The 24866-nt window shown below is 50.7% G+C and overlaps 4 protein-coding genes across 5 annotated transcripts in view; 2 read left to right on the top strand and 2 right to left on the bottom strand.

Moving 5' to 3' along the window:
- The window catches only part of syt14a (synaptotagmin XIVa), a 32786-nt gene extending 31629 nt beyond the window's left edge, over positions 1–1157 (top strand). Inside the window, exon 8 of the mRNA XM_081603606.1 lies at positions 128–1157. Coding sequence (XP_081459732.1) covers positions 128–132 — 5 coding nt within the window. The 3' untranslated portion in view covers positions 133–1157. The remainder of the gene's footprint in view (positions 1–127) is intronic.
- On the bottom strand, positions 1079–3289 carry LOC145550094 (thrombomodulin-like). Its single transcript, XM_081603612.1, has one exon. It carries the CDS (start codon positions 3032–3034, stop codon positions 1904–1906), a length of 1131 nt encoding a protein of 376 aa, XP_081459738.1. The 5' UTR covers positions 3035–3289; the 3' UTR covers positions 1079–1903.
- Positions 3290–5194: 1905 nt separating this feature from the next.
- Positions 5195–8435, bottom strand: cd93 (CD93 molecule). The gene has a single exon (XM_081603607.1). The coding sequence runs from the start codon at positions 8315–8317 to the stop codon at positions 6659–6661; it is 1659 nt and encodes a 552-aa protein (XP_081459733.1). The 5' UTR covers positions 8318–8435; the 3' UTR covers positions 5195–6658.
- Positions 8436–12933: 4498 nt separating this feature from the next.
- LOC103460683 (calpain-9-like) lies at positions 12934–24652 on the top strand. Of its 2 annotated transcripts, XM_081603601.1 has the most exons (22): positions 12935–13246; positions 16177–16430; positions 16617–16686; positions 16752–16873; positions 17257–17390; positions 17477–17654; positions 18712–18786; positions 20682–20767; positions 20844–20918; positions 21024–21184; positions 21405–21559; positions 21705–21716; positions 21784–21992; positions 22290–22329; positions 22413–22481; positions 23230–23272; positions 23351–23412; positions 23486–23554; positions 23643–23721; positions 24145–24261; positions 24342–24394; positions 24478–24652. In XM_081603601.1, the coding sequence occupies exons 2-22, from the start codon at positions 16194–16196 to the stop codon at positions 24502–24504; spliced, it is 2073 nt and encodes a 690-aa protein (XP_081459727.1). In that variant the 5' UTR covers positions 12935–13246; positions 16177–16193; the 3' UTR covers positions 24505–24652. The 2 variants fall into 2 exon arrangements, with proteins under 2 accessions (XP_081459726.1, XP_081459727.1); XM_081603600.1 differs by having other exon boundaries at positions 12934–13246; positions 23230–23412.
- The last annotated feature ends 214 nt before the right edge of the window (positions 24653–24866 follow it).

Genomic DNA, 24866 nt, shown 5'->3' with positions numbered 1-24866 from the left:
TGTTGACGTGGACAGGAAGTTAAATGTTATTTAGTTTTTAGCTTTGTGTGTTTCTGACTTGTGGATGTTAAAAAGTAAATCTCTTAAACTGCTGCAGAATTTAGCCTGAGCCGTTTCTGCCTTACAGGTTAAACATTCACACGTCCTGACTGTGAGCCTCCTCCCGCTCTGATTGGCTGAGCCTCCTCCCGCTCTGATTGGCTGAGCCTCCTCCCGCTCTGATTGGCTGAGCCTCCTCCCGCTCTGATTGGCTGAGCCTCCTCCCGCTCTGATTGGCTGAGTGCAGTTTGGCTCGGCTGCAGCCGGTACTGTCCGGGTTCGGTTGGAGCAGCCAGTCTTATCAGCGCCGAGCCGCAGCTGCAGCCGGCCCGGTTCACTCTGAGCAGAACCTGGGCCGGTTCCGGTCCGGTTCGACCCGAACCGGCAGGGCTGCAGGTGGAGACCTGAAGCAGCTTTCCTCCGCTAGAGGGCGCCGCATTCAGGGGAAGAGAGGCACCAAACAGCAGCAACATGATGGGAACCAGTTCATCACTCAGCAGAACATTATGGGATGCATCACCATGGAAACTGTTCTGGACCTGAACCAGGGTCGCCACCTTTCAGAATCAAAATGGCGCCCAGCGTGTCGTTAGTCTGTTACCCAGAAAGCAGTTGGGCGAAACGTCGCAGCTCCGTGAGCCAAACAAAGTCTGCGGCGGGCAGCAGAACTCTGGGACCATTCTATTATCACACATCTACATCTGCAACGGACCGAATCGGTTCGGTTCATTACGGGACGGGTGGCCACCCTAACCTGAACAGAACTCAGCGGGTCGGTTCTGCTTGCCAAGAGACACGTATGGAGATAAATTAGGGCCATAAGTAGTTTTTTTTTTTTTTTTATGGAAAAAATGTGAATTTAAACTGAACTGAAAAAAAAACACGTGAAACAGAACAAAAATGTTTTGAAGCTGAAACTTTTGAGGGTCAATAAAACATTTTCCCCCTCAGGTTATAAAAAATGTTTGAACAAACTCCAACTTGAAATCAGGAATAAATCTGTGGCGTTTCAACACAGGATAAAAACAGACAGTGACAGTTTGAGGTAAAATGCACATTTATAATCCCAGTAAAAGAAGAAAATATAAAATAAAATTTACTTATGATTAGGAATCTGATCATTTTGCAGCATTGAGTCATTAGCATGAATGTTCAGCTCAAGTTTCATCATTTGTCAAACTAAATATCTGGACATTTCTACACATTTCCTCTGAAGGATTTTTCTGAAATTACATTCAAGTTGCAGTTTCTAACTTTTCTAAAAATATTTTCTACATATTTGTTAAAATGTCCGCTCCTCCTTCTCTGAGCGCTAACTCCAAACAGCCAATCAGAGCCAGGAGGCCCTGATTTATCCGTGCCCATTTCCGTAATTTTAGCAACATTTTAGACAAAAAATATTTTTTATTGGCCAAAATCGGAATCGGCAGGTCAGGATTTTTAATAGATTACTGATCGGCCAGAAAACTGCAATTGGTGCAGCCAGACTTAGCGCTTCTGTGGTGCTGCTCTCTGCTACACTGCAGCTAGCACAGGCTGTCATGAATGCTAAGGCTAGTTAGCATAGCCACTGATGACGGAAAACTTGTTTCTCTGCCATTAGCACATTTAGCGGCGAGTACACGGTGGTGATTAGCAGCACTAAGCTTCGTCTCCTGGCTCTGATTGGCTGTTTTTGGAGGAGATTGACGTTTCAGATGATCTGTCTCCTTACAAACTGTTGCGGTAACCATGGCAACAGTTTGAAGAAAAAGATAAAAATCTTTTTTAGAAAAGTTACAAACTTAATTCTACATGGAGAGAAGGCGGCCATTTTAACGTTTAACTCCCTGAGCGCCGGCTGCCAGGTTCTGTCCTCCACAGCTTAAACCTGTGGTTCAGGGGCCCGGGGGTGAGCGGGAGCGGCCGGCTGCTGGTCGGAGCGCCGCTCTCTGCGTTTCTGACGCAGAACAACGTAAACTCTGAGCAGAAACACGGCCGCCACCAGAACCACGGCGGCCCCCACCCAGACCCAGAGGAAAGGCCCCGACGGAGCCGAGGCGGCCCTCAGGGTGCTGTCGCGATCCGCCGGGGTCACGACCTCGCCTGCTGCCACGGCGACGCACCGCACCTGTCCCGTCAGCAGGAAGCCTTGGCGGCAGGAGCACAGGAAGCTGCCGAAGGTGTTGAGGCAGCTCTGGTCGCACTGGCCCATGTGGCACTCATCGATGTCCACACACTGCTGCCCCTCCAGCAGGAAGCCGTCCGCGCAGCGGCACGCCGCGCCGCCCGCCGCGCCGCCCGCCGCGCACACGGCCGGGCAGCTCTGCTGGGCGCAGTGCAGCCGGCAGCGCCGCGGGTCGCCGCTGTCCGGGACGTAACCATGGAAACAGGAGCATCTGACCCCGCCCTCGGCGTCCGCACACTGCTGCTGGCAGGGGGCGTGGTCGCACCGGACATGTCCGTTGAAGAAGTGCTCCTGCTCCCAGCATGCATTGCTGTCCATGGTTCTGCACAGAAACCCATCAGGTCTGTCGGAACATGGCCGCTCCGTCCAGACCTGGTACCGGGCCAGCGCCACGCAGCTGGGCGAGCAGACCGCAGCGCCGGCCGCCCACTGGACCCAGGAGGAGTTGAAGGTCCCGTTGGTGGAGCCGGAGGTCCAGCGGTACCCTCTGAGCGGTTCTGCCGGGTTGCTGCAGGACCCGGCCGGCAGTCGCAGTCCCATCCAGAAGCTCCCGGACAGAACCGGAGCCAGCCGGGCCAACAGCTGGTGGCTGCTGTGAGCCTGCAGCGTCAGCAGCTCCCCGCCCCGCCTGCGGCACGACACCGCCGCCAAATCAAAGTCCAGTCCGGCCCAGTTCACCGTCAGGCAGCGGCCTTCAGAACACAGCGGCAGGCAGGCCTGCTGCCGGCCCGGCCCGGCCTCCAGAACCAGCAGCAGCAGAGCCCACAGCAGAGCAGCCATTCCAGCAGCCGGCCACCGAGGTTCTGAGCCTCGACCCGCCTGATGCATCCGCTCCGGAAACCCGGGCCCCAGCTGGTCCCGCGGGCCCAGAGAGCAGGAAGGAAATCAGAGGCAGAGACCCGGATCGGAACCAGCACAGCTAAAACAAACACTGCCACTCTGTTCAGGGATCAGGTCAGAGATGGACTGAACAGAACCAGCAGAACCAGCAGAACGTTTAACTGTGTCTGTTTAGCAACCAGGAAATTCAGAGTCTGAGAACGAACCAGTAACCTGACTGGTAACCAGTAACCAGTCAGATAACCAGTAACCAGTCAGATAACCAGTAACCTGACTGGTAACCAGTAACCAGTCAGATAACCAGTAACCTGACTGGTAACCAGTAACCAGTCAGATAACCAGTAACCTGACTGGTAACCAGTAACCTGTCAGATAACCAGTAACCTGACTGGTAACCAGTAACCAGTCAGATAACCAGTAACCAGTCAGATAACCAGTAACCTGACTGGTAACCAGTAACCAGTCAGATAACCAGTAACCTGACTGGTAACCAGTAACCAGTCAGATAACCAGTAACCTGACTGGTAACCAGTAACCTGTCTGATAACCAGTAACCAGACAGATAACCAGTAACTAGTCAGATAACCAGTAACCAGTCAGATAACCAGTAACCTGTCTGATAACCAGTAACCAGTCAGATAACCAGTAACCAGTCAGATAACTAGTAACCAGTCAGATAACCAGTAACCAGTCAGATAACCAGTAACCTGTCTGATAACCAGTAACCAGTCAGATAACCAGTAACCTGACTGGTAACCAGTAACCTGATGGATAACCAGTAACCAGTCAGATAACCAGTAACCTTTCAGATAACCAGTAACCAGTCAGATAACCAGTAACCTGACTGGTAACCAGTAACCTGTCTGATAACCAGTAACCTGACTGGTAACCAGTAACCAGTCAGATAACCAGTAACCTGACTGGTAACCAGTAACCTGACTGGTAACCAGTAACCAGTCAGATAACCAGTAACCTGACTGGTAACCAGTAACCAGTCAGATAACCAGTAACCTGACTGGTAACCAGTAACCAGTCAGATAACCAGTAACCTGACTGGTAACCAGTAACCAGTCAGATAACCAGTAACCTGACTGGTAACCAGTAACCTGTCAGATAACCAGTAACCAGTCAGATAACCAGTAACCTGACTGGTAACCAGTAACCAGTCAGATAACCAGTAACCTGACTGGTAACCAGTAACCTGACTGGTAACCAGTAACCAGTCAGATAACCAGTAACCAGTCAGATAACCAGTAACCTGACTGGTAACCAGTAACCTGTCAGATAACCAGTAACCTGACTGGTAACCAGTAACCAGACTGGTAACCAGTAACCTGTCAGATAACTAGTAACCAGTCAGATAACCAGTAACCAGTCAGATAACCAGTAACCTGTCTGATAACCAGTAACCAGTCAGATAACCAGTAACCTGACTGGTAACCAGTAACCTGACTGGATAACCAGTAACCAGTCTGATAACCAGTAACCTGACAGATAACCAGTAACCAGTCAGATAACCAGTAACCTGACTGGTAACCAGTAACCTGTCTGATAACCAGTAACCTGACTGGTAACCAGTAACCAGTCAGATAACCAGTAACCTGACTGGTAACCAGTAACCTGACTGGTAACCAGTAACCAGTCAGATAACCAGTAACCTGTCTGATAACCAGTAACCAGTCAGATAACCAGTAACCAGTCAGATAACTAGTAACCTGTCAGATAACCAGTAACCTGACTGGTAACCAGTAACCTGACTGGTAACCAGTAACCAGTCAGATAACCAGTAACCTGACTGGTAACCAGTAACCTGTCTGATAACCAGTAACCAGTCAGATAACCAGTAACCAGTCAGATAACCAGTAACCTGACTGGTAACCAGTAACCTGTCTGATAACCAGTAACCTGACTGGTAACCAGTAACCAGTCAGATAACCAGTAACCTGACTGGTAACCAGTAACCTGTCAGATAACCAGTAACCTGACTGGTAACCAGTAACCAGTCGCTCTGCGTGTCGGAACAAGAACTTTAACCCAAATGAGCCTCAAATGAAACAAACAGCCTCAATGTGAGTCTCAGCCTGATGACGAGTCAAAGGAGACGCTGACCTTTGACCTTTGACCTCACTGGACGGATGCACCCTGATGCTGTGGGGCAGCTGACTGGGACTGGGAGCAAAACCAGTTTGTTTAAAACCAGAGAGTTACTGGGGAGACGACCACTGGTCAGGACAAAGATGAGGACGTCCAACATGTCCAACCCGTCCAGCTGATGGAGTATAAATGAAAATACGACTGAATGTCATCGGCGTAAATGTGATCAGGCGTATCTGAAAGGACTGAATAATACCAGCAAGTGGAATAATATACAATAAAACCAAAGTGGACCCAAAACGGAGCCCTGATGGACCCCACAAGCCAAGGGGGCGGAGTCAGAGGAGAGCCTGTCCGTCCAAACGCAGAACGTCCTGATAAATATGAGCTGAGCCAGAGACAGGACCTGGTGGACAGAGACCTGGTGAAACAGCAGCGCCACCAACAGGTCGTTCTGGACTAGAGCAGATTCAGTGGAAGGTTTAGAAACCAGACTGGAGGATCTGAGTGGCGTCAGGATCAGCGTCCCGTAGAGGAGCGGCCACCCGGTGGGGCGGAGCCTGGACAAGCAGCGAGGGGGGGAATATTTCCAGTGAACAAGAAGAAAGTTTAATTTGACCAAGTAGTGAAGTCAGTTAATGTAACTGGAACAAAAGAAGGAAACGAATCCGAACACGAGGCTCAGCAGGAGAAGCAGAGCAGATGTTCTGGTCTCAGGTCCACCAGCTTCATGAGGCTGTTAGAGAAACATGACACTGATGGATTCTTGTTGTTCTGGTGAATAACGTCACTAACTGCCTGGTCATGAGACTCAAGCAGGTCTTTGAAATGTTCCCAGTGGAAAACCAGACCGGTTCCCTTCCACAGGCGATCTGCTTTCCCACGAGAGCGTCTGAGTTCAGGGGTTTAACTGGGATGAACACATGATGGCTGCTATGTGCATAAAGCTCCTGGTGTGGCCACCGTCCTCCTCTGACCTCTGACCTCTTGAGAACCTCTGGAGTTTCTCCAGCAGAAAACCTGATGGTTCCCATCAGTCAGCAGCTCGGAGGTTTTCTGACTTCCTGCAGACATTAAAGCAGAAACTTTCCACAAACTCACCAGGAACCGATCAGCTGATGTGCAGAAGGTCAACATGTTAGGATGTTTTACACTGAAATGGCTTCAGGACCTGTGACCACTCAATGCTGCACATTCAAACAATGACTGCAGTTCTTCATAATCCATCAAATGTTTATGGATTATGCATAATAACTGGGAACAGTTTGAGTTTCTAAATTGTGAAAAAATACTGTTCTCATCATTTGTTCAGTAAAATCTGATTTATACTGTAAAGTTCATGACTGTAAAATTAGACTGACCATCTTTTGCACTGACCATTAGAAAGACCTCAGAAAATATCAGCTGCAGAATAATTAGGAACATGGTGTAGAAATTAATCTGGATGAAAATATGCTGGTGACGTCCATGCAGATCTCCATAAATTAACATGAAATGCAGGGCCTGCTGTGTCTGGGGTCAGGGGTCATCAGTCAGGATGGACTCATACAGCTTCTCCAGCCGTGGATCCAGACCCGAGGACACCCAGCAGTAGCCGTCCGCCGTGCTTTTCTTCTTCTTCACCTCCGTCTTGGAGCGACTGCAGCGGAAGATGGCGATGAAGAGAGTCAGAGCGACGAGGGCGAGCAGCGGGACGACCGAGCCCAGGACGCAGATCAGCACCCTGTTCCTGGCCGTGGCGTCCTCGGCGGACACCGGGGACTGGTTGCTGAGCTGGTCTGTGACGTTGACCAGCTCAGGCAGCGGGGCGTCGGTGTGGGGGGACAGGTGCTGCAGCTCCACGGCGGTCCTGTGTGTCCTGCTGTCCTCTGCTGGGGCGGCTGAGGTGACGGGCTGCTGGGGCGACGCGGCGGTCATGCTGTCCGGCGTCAAGCAGCTGAAGCTGCCGACCGTATTGATGCATGTGAGGAGACGGGGGCAGGGGTCACCGGCGCATTCGTCCACGTCCACACAGGACGCTCCGGACACACGAAAACCGTCCTGGCAGAGGCAGGAGAAGGATCCCCCAGTGTTCACACAGCCGTGATCACACACCAACCCTTCACACTCGTTCACATGCCTGCATTGGCCGCCCGTCAGGCGGAAGCCATCCTCACACACACACCTGTAGCTGCCGGCGGTGTTGATGCAGCCGCGGCTGTCGCAGGCCTGGGAGAGGCACTCGTTCACGTCGGAGCAGTTCCGCTGGTTTTCTCTCAGTCTGAAGCCACTGGCACATCTGCAGGAAACGCCGGCCTCGCCCATCACACAGCTGTGCTCGCAGGTATCGGGTCGGCACAGGTCCGACATCCTGCAGGAGAACCCGTCCTCTTCCAGCTCCCAACCTTCTCTGCAGGAGCAGCGAACAGCTCCTCTGTGCTGCCGGCACTCCTGTGCACAGCCTCCGTTGTTCTCCTGACAGTTCTGGGTTTCTGGTGAGCAGAACGGCCCGGGAGGGCTCCAGGCGTAGGCGCCGTCCAGCTTCATGCACCGAGAGGAAGTCGTCTCGTGGCCACCGCAAAAGACTCCGGCCCGCGTCCCGTACGGAAGCAGCTTCAGCTCCGTTTTTAGAGGCTGTCTTAAAAAGATGGACTCATAGACGATCCTTCCAGGCCCCTGCAGAACCAGAGGGGGACACATCCCCTGGAAGTAAAACTTACAGGCATAAGAAGCTTCTTTTCTACAACCTTCTGGGGTCCATTTCAGCTGATCCTGGTCTGAGAAGGTGTAAGCCACCCTCACACAACTCTCTGTGACGCATGTGTCAGGAGGCTCTTGTTCCCAGTTGGAATACTGGGAATCTTCATTCCCAGAGACCCATTTGAACCCTCGGAGCGGCCTGTCGGGGAGAACGCAGTCCTTCTTCATCAGCGTCAAGCCGATCCAGACCTTTAACACCTGGCCAGGATGTTGTTTTTCAACCAGCGAGAGAAGAGAGCGCAGATCCTCCTCCTCCTCTCTGTCTCTGAGAGTCATCAGGTACCCGCCGTCTTCCTGGCAGATGTCCTGGGCCTTGTGAAAGCCAACGGGCTCCATGTTCAGGACGAAGCAGGCTTTGGGGGAGCACAGCATCTCCTGTTTGGCTCCTGATGACCCCTCCAAGCTGCTGATGAGCGGCAGGAGGAAGATCAGCAACATGGCTGCTGTGCAGAGCAGCAAAGCAGGATCTGTGCAGAGCTTTCAGGGAGAGTGGAGACCGGTCAGCAGCGGTCCAGTCATGGCTGAAGGAGAACTGATGTGAGCTGTTGGTGCTCCAGCATCCTGTTTGGGAACTGAAGACGGAAGTGTTGTTCAGCAGCAGAAACCGGGCCGGTTCCGTCCTGCAGCAGAAAACAATGAGAGGCAGGGTTCTGTTATGACTGCTCCTCCAGATGTCTCCGGCTCCAGAGGCTGGAAGCAGACCCCTGTTATTGTGCCGCCTCACAATGCAGAGGCCAGAGCTTCAGGGCGCTGGGAATTCACCTTTGACCTTTATCATTGTTGTGCTGCAAGAAATCAGCTGAGCAACATTTATAATGTACAATGAAGCCAACAATGGTCCTGGTCCTGGTCCTGGTTCTGGTTCTGGTCTTGGTTCTGGTCCTGGTTCTGGTCCTGGTCCTGGTCCTGGTCCTGGTTCTGGTTCTGGTCCTGGTTCTGGTCCTGGTTCTGGTTCTGGTCCTGGTTCTGGTTCTGGTCCTGGTTCTGGTCTTGGTCCTGGTTCTGGTCCTGGTCCTGGTCCTGGTTCTGGTCCTGGTTCTGGTTCTGGTCCTGGTCCTGGTCCTGGTTCTGGTTCTGGTTCTGGTCCTGGTTCTGGTCTTGGTCCTGGTTCTCATCCTGGTCCTGGTCCTGGTTCTGGTTCTGGTTCTGGTTCTGGTCCTGGTTCTGGTCCTGGTCCTGGTCCTGGTTCTTGTCCTGGTTCTGGTCTTGGTCCTGGTCCTGGTTCTGGTTCTGGTTCTGGTCCTGGTTCTCATCCTGGTTCTGGTTCTGGTTCTGGTTCTGGTTCTGGTTCTGGTTCTGGCCTTCCACCCAGCACGGACTGGGCCCTCCACAGGATGTCTCAGGCTCGGTTCTAACAGAACAAATGCATGTGGATCCGGGTCAAAGGTCAGCCTCTGCTGTACGGTTCTGATCGTCTTCTTTAAATCGGGTCAGAGGGAAATGGACTGAGCTCAGAACCAGCAGAACCTCCATGCAGCGGTTGGGTCAGGCTGAGGCTGACTGGTGACGTCCAGCAGGGGGCAGTGTCCGCAGGGCCATGCTGGTGACGTCCAGCAGGGGGCAGTGTCCGCAGGGCCATGCTGGTGACGTCCAGCAGGGGGCAGTGTCCGCAGTGCCATGCTGGTGACGTCCAGCAGGGGGCAGTGTCCGCAGTGCCATGCTGGTGACGTCCAGCAGGGGGCAGTGTCCGCAGTGCCATGCTGGTGACGTCCAGCAGGGGGCAGTGTCCGCAGTGCCATGCTGGTGACGTCCAGCAGGGGGCAGTGTCCGCAGTGCCATGCTGGTGACGTCCAGCAGGGGGCAGTGTCCGCAGTGCCATGCTGGTGACGTCCAGCAGGGGGCAGTGTCTGCAGTGCCATGCTGGTGACGTCCAGCAGGGGGCAGTGTCCGCAGTGCCATGCTGGTGACGTCCAGCAGGGGGCAGTGTCTGCAGTGCCATGCTGGTGACGTCCAGTCTGGCAGTGTCCGCAGTGCCATGCTGGTGACGTCCAGCAGGGGGCAGTGTCCGCAGTGCCATGCTGGTGACGTCCAGCAGGGGGCAGTGTCCGCAGTGCCATGCTGGTGACGTCCAGCAGGGGGCAGTGTCCGCAGCGCCATGCTGGTGACGTCCAGCAGGGGGCAGTGTCCGCAGTGCCATGCTGGTGACGTCCAGCAGGGGGCAGTGTCCGCAGTGCCATGCTGGTGACGTCCAGCAGGGGGCAGTGTCCGCAGGGCCATGCTGGTGACGTCCAGCAGGGGGCAGTGTCCGCAGGGCCATGCTGGTGACGTCCAGCAGGGGGCAGTGTCCGCAGGGCCATGCTGGTGACGTCCAGCAGGGGGCAGTGTCCGCAGTGCCATGCTGGTGACGTCCAGCAGGGGGCAGTGTCCGCAGTGCTGCATTTACTGTTCGTCCTGAATCATTTCTCATAAGGTTACCATGAAGAAGCTGAGCTTAAAGTCTGATCTGTAGCTGAAACAAACCAGAAATAGAGGCTGATAGAAACCTCAGCTGGTTCCATGGAGACAACTCCAACAAACAGTGGTCACTGAGACGGCCTAACCAGGACAGGCTAACAGTTTCCAGCTAAGGTTAGCATGTAGCTCACAGCTTCCTATAGTCAACAAACTACAGGGATAATCGACAGGCTTTGTGCAGCTGTGGTTGAACATCTGGAATCGGATCAAAATCCACTCAGTCCTGCAGCTGCTGCTGGAAACATCCAGACAAAAGCTGGTTTCTAACCAGCAGGAGTCAAAGCTGTTCCAGTAATTCGGATGATTTCATGTGTTCATAGAAGAACCGTGCGTGTGTGTGTGTATGCGTGTGTGTGTGTGTGTGTGCGTGTGTGTGTGCATGCGTGTGTGTGTGTATATGTGTGTTTGTGTGTGTATGCGTGTGTGTGTGTGTGCGTGCGTGCGTGTGTGTGTATATGTGTGTTTGTGTGTGTGTGTGTGTGTGTGTGTGTATGTGTGTGTGTGTGTTGTGTGTGTGTGTTGGTGTGTGTGCATGCGTGTGTGTGTGTGTGTGTCAGGAACATCTGCAGGAACTGGAGTTGACTGATTTATAGCTGACAGCAGATATTGACTTTAATCCAACAAAAACTCATTTTTCAGAATGAAGCGTCTCTGATGACAGAAACAATCTGACATATCCACAGTCGGTAGCTCACCTGGAGGCTCACCTGGAGGCTCACCTGGAGGCTCACCTGGAGGCTCACCTGGAGGCTCACCTGTCCCAGAACAGGCATGATGGGAAGATCCAACCACGGTCAGGAAGGAGAAATAGCTTGCAGCTCCGTGTTAACGCTATAAAATGAACGCTCTCTATTGAGGTATCACCACGGAGGGATTTCTTTATTTAAATGGGTTCATTGTTCAGAGGGATACTCAGTGAGGGTATCGTGATTTTAGTAATTACATGTTTATAAGAGCCATTTTCTGTTGTCCTTCCATGCAAGCGGGCAGCTTTCAAACGGACAATAAAACATGTTTTAATATAAGTTGCTGCTTTGACATGATCACAGAAAAAACATAAAAATACCAGACAAAGTGAATCACAGCAACGTCATCAGCCGGTGAAACGCTGAACTGATGCGGTGAAGCTACTAGCAACTTCAGAATGGAGCTGCGCCAAGAAGCTAACAGAAGCTAACAGAAGCTAACAGAAGCTAACAGAAGCTACAAACACTGAATAGAAGAAGAGCTGCCATCGATACAGTTGCAGCCAAGCATGATTTAATGTTACACAATACAGTTTTACCAAGTTGCTCAAAGTCTAAACTGGTATTGTTGTGCATTTAAGGTGTAAAGTTTACCTTCGACCAAACGCCCCCCAAAGGCATCCCAGCGCCCCCCTTTTGTAAAAATGTCCTCCAGCGCCCCCTGCCGTCTTCTGAACGCCCCCTGGGGGGCGGTACCGCCCACGTTGAGAACCATCCATCCATCCATCCATCCATTTTCTAACACCTGGTCCCTCAGTGGGTCAGGAGGTGCTGGTGCCTCTCCAGCTAACGTTCCGGGCGAGAGGCGGGGTCACCTGGACGGATCACCTGGACAGGTCACCTGGACAGGTCACCTGTCTGTCGCAGCAGATTGAGAACCGCTAATCTAAAACATGTTTAGAGTTCCCCCTCCTCACCTGAGAACAGCATCTTCATCATCAGTTCTCCAACTCTTCATCCTGAGATCTGGAAACAACTGTAACTTTGTTGACAGGGACCAGATGATCCAATAGCCTCAGCAGCTAACGCGCTAATAGCCGTACCCAGAAAGCTGCAGTGGACCTGCGGCCTGAGCGCCACCAGGTCTGTTTCCTGTTATTTTGCTTTTGCTCCTAAAAGCCAATCTGAGTCTCAGGTTTGATCCGATTAGCATGTTAGCAATAATGTTTATGTCAATGTGGAGGAAGCCATGTTGTTTACATGTAGGCAGGAAGTCGAATGTATTTACGATTCATAAATAAATTAGCTTTAATGGACTTAATGCCCAACCAGGGACTGGGGCTGTGAATTAGCTGATGGTGCAATAAATCCGTTACAGACTCGTTCTGCTCTGTGTTTGTGTCAATGAACCAATAAATGAACTGAAATTGAAGGTGTTCAAAGTATTCAGTGGTGCGTAACGTATTTCTGCTCACTGATTCAGCTCACGCTGCTTCCCTCCCAGCAGAAATGTGAAGACTTGTTCCAGCAAGAACACTGATCCAAATCCCCACAGGGCCAGTAGAAACACATCCCAACCTTCTTCCTCCTTCTTATGAGACTCTGTGGAGACTTTAAGGCTCCCGGCTCCTCCAGAGTCAGTGCTGCTCCTCCAGAGTCAGTGCTGCTCCTCCAGAGTCAGTGCTGCTCCTCCAGAGTCAGTGCTGCTCCTCCAGAGTCAGTGCTGCTCCTCCAGAGTCAGTGCTGCTCCTCCAGAGTCAGTGCTGCTCCTCCAGAGTCAGTGCTGCACAGGCCGTTTCTCTCCAGGCTGTGACTGCGACCTCTGCTGCACATTGACGTGATTATTGGTGCATGATGTGCTGCATGGCGCCCTCTGGCAGTCGTTTCCTGTTCCTGCAGGCGTCAGCAGCTCCAGCACCTGATTCTCCTCCTGGGCAGGTCAGCAGCTTCTGCAGCAGAGATTCATCCAGAAGCTGCTGACCTGCTGCAGTCTCTCCAACAGGTGCAGGACGTGTTCACACCTGAGGCGGCTGGCAAGAGGCCAAGCTGTTCCTGTAACATCTGAGGTTTTTCTAGAGAAACAAACCCGGAGCAGGAGGGGGAGGAGGAGGAGGAAGAGGAGTCTTGTTGATTATAAAAGGACTGACTGACAGATTTCCAACCCTAAAGCCAGATCACCTGTTGCTGTTCTCCGTCTGATCGGAAGGTTTTCTCCAGAACTCGTGAGGTAAAGTTGGTTTATTTTGTTTGTATCTTTTAACTCATGTGAAGCTCTTTGTTGCTGAAAATGTGCTGTATAAATAAAATTACCTTAACTTACTACCTTCATCTTGTCTTTAATATCAGTTTTGTGTTTGAAGCATGATGCATAAATCTCTCTTGTTGATTACCGTATTTTCCGCACTATAAGACTCATAGAATAGACGCTACGGTAGAGGCTGGAGTTACGTTATGCATCCACTAGATGGAGCTGCACTAAAGGGAATGTCAACAAAACAGTCCGACTCGGGTCGGCGAGGAGAGGAGAGGTTTCTGGGCCGGACGATGGTGACCCTTCAGCATGTTGGTGGAGAACCTGGTGCTGAATGACCTGCAGACGACCTGATCATCAGGTCGGTAGGTAGATGGGTCAGTCAGACTTTATTAACAAACCAGCGTTCTGACAACTATCCCAGCATGCACCGCGCGCTGCTTCTTGTACGGGGGAAATGAAGTCGGCGTCTTCTTACCGTAGCTGCTGGACCTGTTGTGGCTCAATGTTGGTCCATAAATAAGGAGCACCGGGTTATAAGGCGACCTGTCGGCGTCTGAGGAAATTGAAGGTTTTTAGGTGCCTTATGGTGCAGAAAATACGATACTTTCATTGGAAACATCAACTTCCTTATTAAGATTTGCAAGAATAATCAGGTGAAACCACAGGAAGCTGGACGAATCCCTCTGTGGTGAGGGAACGCTGCTCTGATCCGCATCATAATGTTGATCTGATCCTCATCCAGCCTCAGACCCGACACCAACTGGTCCTGTTGGAAAAGTAATCAACCCCTAACCTTTTCTAACATCTCCTCCCCGGTACTGGCAGGGTGCAACCCAACTTTCACTAGTGGAGCGTGACAGCTTTTACTGGATTAGAAAAGACTTTGGGTTTAAGATGTAAAAGACATGGAGACAGAAAACAAAGGGATGAAGGTGACAAAACGTTTCAAGGGAAAGAAGGAGCGAAGAGGAGATAAAGACTGAGAAACAGAAAGAGAGACCACAGCAGCAGATGCATGCAGAACACGCAGCGCACCGATTTCCTTCATCTTGGGAGATGGAGATGGGCTACCGGCCGATCTTATCCACCTGGCCGCTGTCCTGCGTCTCCTTAGAGGTTTGACTGACTCACCCACCGGGTCATTTGAACGTTTACAGTTATCAATACTCACCCAGTTTTACCAGCTCAGCAACTTTCTTGCTATATTGAGCAACACTTCAGACTATAAAACGCTTCAGGTGATTTCAGTTGACAGGTGTTTGCTGAAGTGCAATCAGCCGAATCAGGGAAGCGTGTGAAACATGCAGGGCGGTGAAACGCTGCATCACAAGTTAAACGAGATGTTTTAGAAGGAGCTGCAGCCCAACGAGGAGCAGCGAGTCAGAACCACGGGAATCTAAACCAGCCTGATGCACTAACTGGTTGCTTCGGGCTTGGACTAGTCAGTCGCTTTCTCCTCTGCTGGATCAGAGCTTAGAGATCCGTCAGCCTACTTCATGTTGTCAGCGGGCCGGCTATACGCTGGGGGGGCAAAGGGGGGCAGGGCCCCCTCAAACAAACGTTTTCCCCCCTCACATTAAACTTGACACAAAAAACGGAACATCTCCTTTATCCGCGGTTCTGCTGCGCACCGTGCCGAGCCGAGCAGGCAGCGGTCGGTCTGTCTGTCTGTGGTCGGTCTGTCTGTGGTCGGTCTGTCTGTCTGTGGTCAGTCTGTCTGTCTGTGGTCAGTCTGTCTGTCTGCAGTCGGTCGGTCTGTCTGTCTGCGGTCGGTCTGTCTGTCTGTGGTCAGTCTGTCTGCGGTCGGTCTGTCTGTCTGTCTGCGGTCAGTCTGTCTGTCTGTCTGTCTGTCTGTGGTCAGTCTGTCTGTCTGTCTGCGGTCAGTCTGTCTGTCTGCGGTCAGTCTGTCTGTCTGTGGTCAGTCTGTCTGTCTGTCTGTCTGCGGTCGGTCTGTCTGCGGTCGGTCTGTCTGTCTGCGGTCAGTCTGTCTGTCTGCGGTCAGTCTGTCTGTCTGCGGTCAGTCTGTCTGTCTGTCTGCGGTCAGTCTGTCTGTCTGTCTGTCTGTCTGTCTGTCTGCGGTCGGTCTGTCTGTCTGTGGTCAGTCTGTCTGTCTGTGGTCAGTCTGTCTGTCTGTGGTCCGTCTGTCTGTCTGTCTGCGGTCGGTCTGTCTGCTGTCGGTCTGTCTGTCTGCGGTCAGTCTGTCTGTCTGTGGTCGGTCTGTCTGTCTGTGGTCAGTCTGTCTGTCTGTCTGTCTGCGGTCAGTCTGTCTGTCTGTCTGTCTGCGGTCGGTCTGTCTGTCTGCGGTCAGTCTGTCTGTCTGTCTGTCTGCGGTCGGTCTGTCTGCGGTCGGTCTGTCTGTCTGCGGTCAGTCTGTCTGTCTGCGGTCGGTCTGTCTGTCTGTCTGTCTGCGGTCGGTCTGTCTGTCTGCGGTCGGTCTGTCTGTCTGTCTGCGGTCAGTCTGTCTGTCTGTCTGCGGTCGGTCTGTCTGTCTGCGGTCGGTCTGTCTGCAGTCGGTCTGTCAGGCTGCAGCTGAAATCCCTCAGCCGCTAGTAAACAGCCAATCAGCATTCAGCATTCAAACGAGCCTCACGCGCGAGGTCCCGCCCCCTGCTAGCCAACCTGCTAGCTAACAATGGCGACTTTATCTGTCTAGTTGTCTGAATCTTAAATGTGCAGAAAGGAGCAAAATGTTTTGCTGACACTGCAGATACAAAACAAGCAGGTCAGTTATGTTCCCCTGAGCATGTTGTGCTGCGCGGTTCGGTGGTTCGATTCCGTTTGTAAGGCGACCCTCACACCGACTCTGACGGCATCAGGCCAGCAGGGTTTTAAGTTATGGACCCGCTGAGTTCACGTGTAGTCAAGACAAAATGATGATGTGTGTGTGCCGGTGTCTCTGGCAGGCCCTGAACCAGCAGCCATGCCTGTACACGGTGTGTGTAAGAACATCATGAGCGCTCGGCAGAAGGACCGCGGCTACGGGACGTCGCAGAACCCGGATCGGTTCCAGCAGCAGGACTACCTGCAGCTGAAACAGATCCTCCTGACCCAAAACAAGCTGTTCAGAGACGAGGCGTTCCCTCCAGACCAGCGCTCCATCGGCCAGGGCAAGCTGGAGCCGGCGCAGCTGGCCCAAGTGCAGTGGCTCAGACCAAGAGTAAGCACAGCTGATCTTCCTACTGGATCTACTGGATCTGCTGAATGTGAATCTGCTCAGGCTGACTGACCTCTGGACTCGGCCTCATTGGAGGCTTTTCAGAAAACGCTGGCTGTCTGGAGTTTACGTTTCTTTCCTGCTCCAACCTTTAGGAACAGCTGAATGGTGTTTTGTCATTTATTTCAGGACATTGTGACCAATCCGTTCTTCATCCTCGATGGCGTTTCCAGGTTCGACTTCGGTCAGGGACAAGTTGGTGAGTTGGGTAAAGCAGGTGTCTGCAGGCGTGCGATCTGTCGGTCACCGGCCGTCTTTTCTCAGGAAACTGCTGGTTCCTGGCGTCTCTCGGAGCGCTGACCTTCCACAAAGAGATCTTCAAGCTGATTGTTCCTCTGGACCAGACCTGCCTGGGGAAGGACTACTGTGGGCTGTTTCACTTCAGGGTAAACGACTGCAGGTGTCGTCCTCCGGCAGCCTGTTGCCCTGAATCAGCCGTTTCTTCTCCAGGCCTTCTCAGCTGATCTGCTGCAGTCCGTCTGCAGCCCAGCTGGCCTCCACATCTGTTGAGATGATAAAATAACCAACCGATAGCGCCTCATATGGGGCATCAGGTGGAAAGTCAATAATTCTCAGCAATAATGTGGGTTATTCAGTCTGAGAAAAACTAAATGTTTAGTTAGAATATTTAGCTTAGTGCTAAATAAATGTAATATTTAGTGTGCAGGCCAGCTAAACATTTAGCTTGAAGCTAAATCATCTTCTGCAGACGAGGAATCTTCCTCTCTGTCCGCCGAGACAAACGTCTGCCTCTAAATGTTGCTTCCAGTTCTGGAGGTTTGGGAAGTGGGTGGATGTGGTGATTGACGACAAGCTGCCGACAGTCAGCAGGAAACCCATCTTTGCCCGTTCCAAAGACGAGTGTGAGTTCTGGCCCGCTTTGATTGAGAAGGCCTACGCCAAGTATGTAAAGACCTGCAGCCTGTTTCTCAGACATAGGATGGGGAACTGTTTGACACCAGACATAACCTCCTACCTGAATACGGCAGGGTTTGTGGATCCTATGCGGATATGACGTCTGGGACTCCAGCAGAGGCCATGAGGGATTTCACCGGCGGTGTCCACATGTGCATCCAGCTGTCAGATCCTTCCCCTAATCTCTGGAAGCTCCTGTGCAGAGCTGGACGCTCCAGGACGTTCATGAGCTGCAGCTCCATCCCAAAAACGGTGAGAACCTGTGCAGGGAACGCCGTGCAGAGACTGACCCGTCTTTCCTTCAAGGCTGCTGCCATGCTGGAGAGCAAATGTAGCTGATTATCAAATGAAGAAGGGTCATTTGTTCTGATATGTAGATATGATCAGATTGATTTGAAATTTCACTGCTGAGATGAAAGTCCTGAAAGACCAGCAGTGAGACCAGGAGTGAGACCAGGAGTGAGACCAGGAGTGAGACCAGGAGTGAGACCAGGAGTGAGACCAGGAGTGAGACCAGGAGTGAGACCAGGAGTGAGACCAGCAGTGAGACCAGCAGTGAGACCAGGAGTGAGACCAGGAGTGAGACCAGGAGTGAGACCAGGAGTGAGACCAGCAGTGAGACCAGGAGTGAGACCAGTAGTGAGACCAGGAGTGAGACCAGCAGTGAGACCAGCAGTGAGACCAGGAGTGAGACCAGTAGTGAGACCAGCACTGAGACCAGCACTGAGACCAGGAGTGAGACCAGGAGTGAGACCAGCAGTGAGACCAGCAGTGAGACCAGCAGTGAGACCAGGAGTGAGACCAGTAGTGAGACCAGGAGTGAGACCAGTAGTGAGACCAGGAGTGAGACCAGCAGTGAGACCAGTAGTGAGACCAGGAGTGAGACCAGCAGTGAGACCAGGAGTGAGACCAGCAGTGAGACCAGGAGTGAGACCAGTAGTGAGACCAGCAGTGAGACCAGGAGTGAGACCAGCAGTGAGACCAGTAGTGAGACCAGGAGTGAGACCAGCAGTGAGACCAGGAGTGAGACCAGCAGTGAGACCAGGAGTGAGACCTGTGGTCCTCAGCTCCGGTTCGGTGTCCGGCTTCCTCTCAAAGCGTCTCTGCTCCAACACACCTGAGAGAAACAACGAGGTCATCAGCAGGATGCAGAGCCTGACTGAACGTCGTCTGGTTCCGGTGTGTTGGACCAGGGGCCCGTCTACAGCGGACGCTTCAACGTCCCTTAAAGTTTTCCATTTGTTCTCTGGGGAAGGGCCCATGGAGACCCCCAGGGAGAATCTAAGACCTGCTTCTGTGTCTTCATCAGGAAGCAACTACTGGCGACAGGCTAGCGAACGGACTGGTCCCGGGCCACGCCTACACGGTGACGGGTCTGAAAGAGGTAACAGAACCTGAGTTCTCCTTTAGCTCATCAGAACTGTCCGTTCATCCATGAAAAGCTCTAATTTAACCCAGTTAAAATAGTTTTTACTTTCATTCCGGTTGATAGGAGAAGAATATTTTAAAGCTTATAAACCCTTTTTCAAACTTTTGGACTTGTTATATCCTCTCATGCCCAGATTCAGAAAATGCTGTGAGCAAAAGAAACAGATCACTCAGAGGTAACGGCGTCCCGATAATTTATTAAAGACAGATGCATATTATCACCACAAGAGCACATCACATGAATTTACCTGAGAAACAGACAAAAGATGGAAACGGCAAACAAAAAGCAAAGACGTCTTTGGAGAGTTGCAAAAGCAAATCTGGTTTGTTTTCCTCGTGCACCAACTTTTATAGTAAAGGCGTATTTTTGTCTTGAATTTATTCAAATAAGGCGTGTCTCTGCTCATCCAACCAGCAGCTGTCTCTGACCCTCTCTAAAGTTAGACACTCCCTACAATTTGTTTAAGATCAAACACCAGTTGTCTCCATTATCTAAACAAAGTGGAAGCAGAGACTCCTGGACTCAGGATGTTTCATGGCTTTTCACAGATCAGTGTGAAGCTGGAACTTCTCCTGATTGTTTCCCACACAGACAGATCAGAAGATCTTAGCAAACAATCTACAGGTTGCTGAACAGGTTGCTGAACCCCTACAGGTTGCTGATCCCCTACAGGTTGCTGAACCCCTACAGGCTGCTGATCCCCTACAGGTTGCTGAACAGGTTGCTGATCCCCTACAGGTTGCTGAACCCCTACAGGTTGCTGAACAGGTTGCTGATCCCCTACAGGTTGCTGAACCCCTACAGGTTGCTGAACAGGTTGCTGAACCCCTACAGGTTGCTGATCCCCTACAGGTTGCTGAACCCCTACAGGTTGCTGAACAGGTTGCTGAACCCCTACAGGTTGCTGATCCCCTACAGGTTGCTGAACCCCTACACTACAGGTTGCTGAACCCCTACAGGTTGCTGATCCCCTACAGGTTGCTGAACCCCTACAGGTTGCTGAACAGGTTGCTGAACCCCTACAGGTTGCTGATCCCCTACAGGTTGCTGAACCCCTACAGGTTGCTGAACAGGTTGCTGATCCCCTACAGGTTGCTGAACAGGTTGCTGAACCCCTACAGGTTGCTGAACAGGTTGCTGAACCCCTACAGGTTGCTGAACCCCTACAGGTTGCTGAACAGGTTGCTGAACAGGTTGCTGAACAGGTTGCTGAACCCCTACAGGTTGCTGAACAGGTTGCTGAACCCCTACAGGTTGCTGAACAGGTTGCTGAGCCTGCAGGGGTTCAGCAACTACAGGTAACATAAAGGTCAATAGGGCAGAATAAGCCATTAATCTGAAAACTATAATTAGGCTATTAAGACGTGTTGCTAACAACTAGAGATTACAAAGATTAGATGACGTGCCTTACAGATATCCAGTTTCACACCAGCTTCCATCCCAGCCGTTGGGTTCTAAGACTTTATGCCGTTTCTGTGAACAGAGGAAACTTTTGTCTCCCAGGCTCCTTCAAAGAAAACGGCCTTCCTGCTCATATGATCATTTTATGGCCTCCTGTCCTCTTTGATAGGAAAACAGGCCTTTGATCGCTTCCTTCATGTAGTTAAGAACTTACCCATCAATAGTTTTAGATTAAACCATTAACCTTCTTGGACATGTGGTTAGATGAACTGTATTTAAACACGGAGAATAACAACACTATGCAGCCCAAATCGATCCGTTACCCCAGATACACAGGGTAACCATGGCAACTGAGATTCAGTAGCTTCACATACAAATGCAGATCTCAGGGCAAACTTGGAGGAGTTGATGTCAGTGCTGACAGTGTGGTTTGCATGCTGCCCAACCAGCTGCAGAGCCAGGAGACGGCGGTGAACCTGGTGCGCCTGTGGAACCCCTGGGGCCACGGAGAGTGGATCGGAGACTGGAGCGACAAGTGAGACCTCACGGCTGGCAAAGCTCGATTGTTTCTGCTGAAACTAATGAATCGATGCTTCCTGCTTGTCCTGCAGGTCTCCTCTGTGGCAAAGCGTCAGCACAAAGGACCGCGAGAAGTGCCTCACTGTGGAGAACGATGGAGAGTTTTGGTAAACAGGCGGAAGTTACAACTTCTGTGAATTAATGTGAAATATTAGTTTCTGATTTATTGAAAACGCTCCAGTGCACAGAGTTCAGTATGAAACTGTGTTCAGGATGAGCCTGGAGGATTGCTGCAGATATTACACCAACATTGAAATCTGCGGCATGAGACCCGACTTCCTGGACGAAGACCCGGCCTGCCACTGGAAGACGTCCATGTACGAGAACCGCTGGGTGGCAGGAACCACGGCTGGAGGCTACATCAACCACACAGGTAAGAACCGGAACCAGAACCCCACCATGGCCCAACATCTCTGCTTCGAGTCATGACCTTTGACCTGCTAACGGAGGCCTGTGCACCCAGAGGTGGAGCTCTGGGTCGTTTCGCTGAGCTCCAGTAAAACGGTTCCGAATCTGTGAAAGTCTCCTGGCAGAGAAACTCGATGTTTTCCTTTCCTTGGTTCAGTTAAAGTTCCACGTTCCTGTTATTGCAGAGACTTTCTGGACCAATCCCCAGTATCGGATCAAGGTCTCTGGAAAACCCAACTCCTCTCAGACCAGGAACACCCTGGTGTCTCTCATGCAGAAGCCAGACAAGAGGAACAGGCGTTCGGCGCAGCTCCTCTTCATCGGCTTCATCATCTTTGAGGTAAACAGGAAGTATAATGTCCCAACTTTCCATAACTGGATCGAACCAGAAACTCTGTTTTTCCATTTCGTTCAATGTTAGACGTTTGTAATTCTTCACTTTCTTTGTCTCCAACATGGACAATTTCCCACTGATTTTCCTCAAGGTGTCAGAAAAAGTAAGTATGTGTTCTGAGTAACGGCTCCCAGAACCCGCTCCAGAAATAACCAGTCATTTTGCTGCAGGATGAGAAACGCGCCGGAAAGTTCCCGGCATCGTTCTTCAGCAGCCATAGACCCATTGCCCAAACCAGGACGTTGATGAAGAGCCGTGAAGTGACGGAGTTCCTCACGCTGAAGCCTGGAGAGTACGTCATCGTGCCATGCACCGACAAGCCCGACCAGACCGCCTCCTTCCTGCTGACCATCTTCTCCCGGGAGGAGACCCGCTGCTAGTAGGTCCACACATTTCCAGGTGCACCGCATCAACCCGTCAGAAGAATCTGGACTGGGCCGGTAATCATCCATCCTGTCGGACTAAGATAGCAGAGCAGTGAGACCAGCACTGAGCACTGGTGGTGAACTGGTGAACGGCCCTGACCAGGTTCTCAGGGCCCTCAGAACCAGTTCATTGACACTGGCTGGTTTCTCTGGACCTGCTTGGTTTTTGTTATTTGTCTCTGGAATGAAATGGCAGTTCATAAATGGTTGATGTCCACGATGTGGAAACTTTTTTATCTTTTTCTCCCCAGTGAAAACTCTGGACACAGTTTTAACAATCCAGTTGGAAAGGTTGGTTTCTGCAGACATGTTTTATTGATCCTGTTGTTGAGATGTTTTAATCTTTAGATTTCTCTGAACTGCTTCATTAACAGGTGAAGAAAGAGAAAAACTGCCAGGATGTTGAAAATAAAATGCTGCTCCTCCGTCAGTACTCAGACAAGGTAACCTGCTTCAGACCGATGCAGCGGGGAGCACCGCTAGCTGAAATGCTAGCTGCTTTCACACTGAAACATTAGCTCCGCTAACGCTAAAGCGCTACACCAACATAGTAATTACTAAAGGGTAATGCTAAAGGTGTTAATGGCAACATGTGCTGCAACACAACCTGTTTCCCTCATCAGGATCACATTTGTCGTGATTTGGATCCTGTAAGGTTCGGCTTCAGGCTCCGATTCTCCTGGTTTCAGTTTTACATTTGCTGAGTTTTGCTAAATCTGCTGCTGATTTTGTTTACTGTAGCGCTACAGTGATGCATTCTGGGTAAAAAATAAATGCCATCTGGTATGCTGCGCCGCATCATGTGGAGAACATGAGGAGCGTTCTGCAGCAGAATAAATACATCACTAAGTAGAACTTTACTCAAATGAAAGTTTACGAAACTGCTGAGTAAATTAGTGCTTAAGAATTAATCTGGAAAAATAAAATATTTTTAATATCAGCTAAAGCTCTAAGCTAAATGTTAGCTTTGCTTTTCGCTCATTTACAAACTAAATGTATCCAATTTATTTCAAACTTACACGTTTTTATTTACTAAAAGCCGTCGACCTGATTTAATAAAATCTGAGGTTTGAAAGTCATTGTAGGAGGAATCGATCGGTCTGTTGTCATGCCAACGACTCCAAAAATCAATTTCACAAAAGCCATGAAGTGGATCTGTTCAGCTGTGATTTGAAATGTTCTGGTCTTCAGTATGAAGAAGTCGACGCTGAGCTGCTGCAGCAGCTTCTGAAAGGTTTGAACATGAATGACAATAATTCACAGCTTATGAAGATGCTGCTAAGACGAATAACCTCTGACCTTTTCCCTGCAGGTGACCTGATATCAGGAAGCTTCAGCATCGACGCATGTCGCAGCATGGTGGCTCTGATGGATGTATCCTGCTGGGGTGGAAGCATCTTCACTGCTTTCAGAGTAAACTCTTGTTGCCTTAACATCCATTCAACAGGAATCTGGAGACGGGAAGCTGGACAGTCAGGAGTTTGGTTATCTGTGGCACAAGGTTACGAAATATAAGGTAGTAGAACCAAACACAGGTGAAATCTGGGCAGTATGGTTCTGCTTTAGTCAACAGATATTAAATAGTTTCCGTTTCCTTTCATCAGCAAGTTTTTGCAAAAATGGATGTTTCCCAAACGGGAACGCTGTCACTGACGGAGCTGAGGAATGCTTTGAGAGACTCAGGTAAATCCAAGAACGTTGAGGAGCCTCATGTTTCTGTGCAGAGGACAACGTCTAGCAGGGAGCAGGGACTGATCAGAGGCAGGCTGGATGAGACTGAAGACTTAACATCAGAGCTAAAGTCATTAGCTAGAGCTAATGGCTAAAGTCATTAGCTAAAGCCCTGAGCTAGTCATTAGCTAGAGCTGTTGGCTAAAGTCATTAGCTAAAGCCCCCCCAGCTAAATCCATTAGCTAAAGCCCTAAGCTAAAGTCATTACCTAAAGCTGCTAGCTAAAGCCGTTACCTAAAGCCATTAGCTAAAGCTCTGAGCTAAAGTCATTAGCTAAAGCTGTTAGCTAAAGCTGTTGGCCAAAGTCATTAGCTAAAGCTGTTAGCTAAAGCCATTATCTAAAGCCATTAGCTAAAGCCCTGAGCTGTTTTCCAGGTATGAGCATCAGCGATGAATTGCTCAACCTGATGGCGGTTCGCTACGGCGCCTCCTCGGGTCACATGACCCTGGAGAACTTCATCAGCCTCAGCCTTCGCCTGAGCCGCATGAACAGTGAGTGCAGCTCTGAGCAGACTTGTTGACCCCTGACCCTGGGTGTAAACCTGACCCGGTTCCTTCCGTTTGTTCTGCAGAAATCTTTACGGAGCTGTCGGATGGGAGAAACGTCACACTGTCCAGGCCAGAGGTAAGAAAGCTCCAGGACAGACGTCACTTAGAGATGGAATCTGAACGTCATGATGGTGGCTAATAATCTGCCTCTGGTTTTAGTGGCTGTTCCTCTCCATGTACACCTGAAGCAGCAGGTAGACGACAGGAGAGAAGATCTGCAGGAACACTTTGTTGGAATTTCAGAGGAAATGTAGCTGTTTTCTCTTTTTCATAAAAACCTTGTGTGGTGATTTGCTTTGACTTGTCCTCCTTTAAATGGTTACATTTTGAAGAACATCTGAGCTGCTTCATCTTTCACTACTTTATTATTTTACCATATGGAGTCCATAGCCAGTCTTTACTCCACGCTTGATGTGATTTGTGTTCAGTGTTGTTCAGGCTTTCTTGATGGTAATAGCAATGATGATAATCATGTATTTTATTTTTTGGCAACTTTCTCTGCACTCAAGGACAAAATTAATGAAATCCAATACAGTAATAAAATCACT

This window comes from Poecilia reticulata, chromosome 22, assembly GCF_904066995.2.
Source record: "Poecilia reticulata chromosome 22, P_reticulata-male-v2, whole genome shotgun sequence".
NCBI lineage: Eukaryota > Metazoa > Chordata > Actinopteri > Cyprinodontiformes > Poeciliidae > Poecilia > Poecilia reticulata.
The sequence above is the reverse complement of the archived record's forward strand: the minus strand, read 5'-3'. Positions and strand labels throughout refer to the sequence as shown.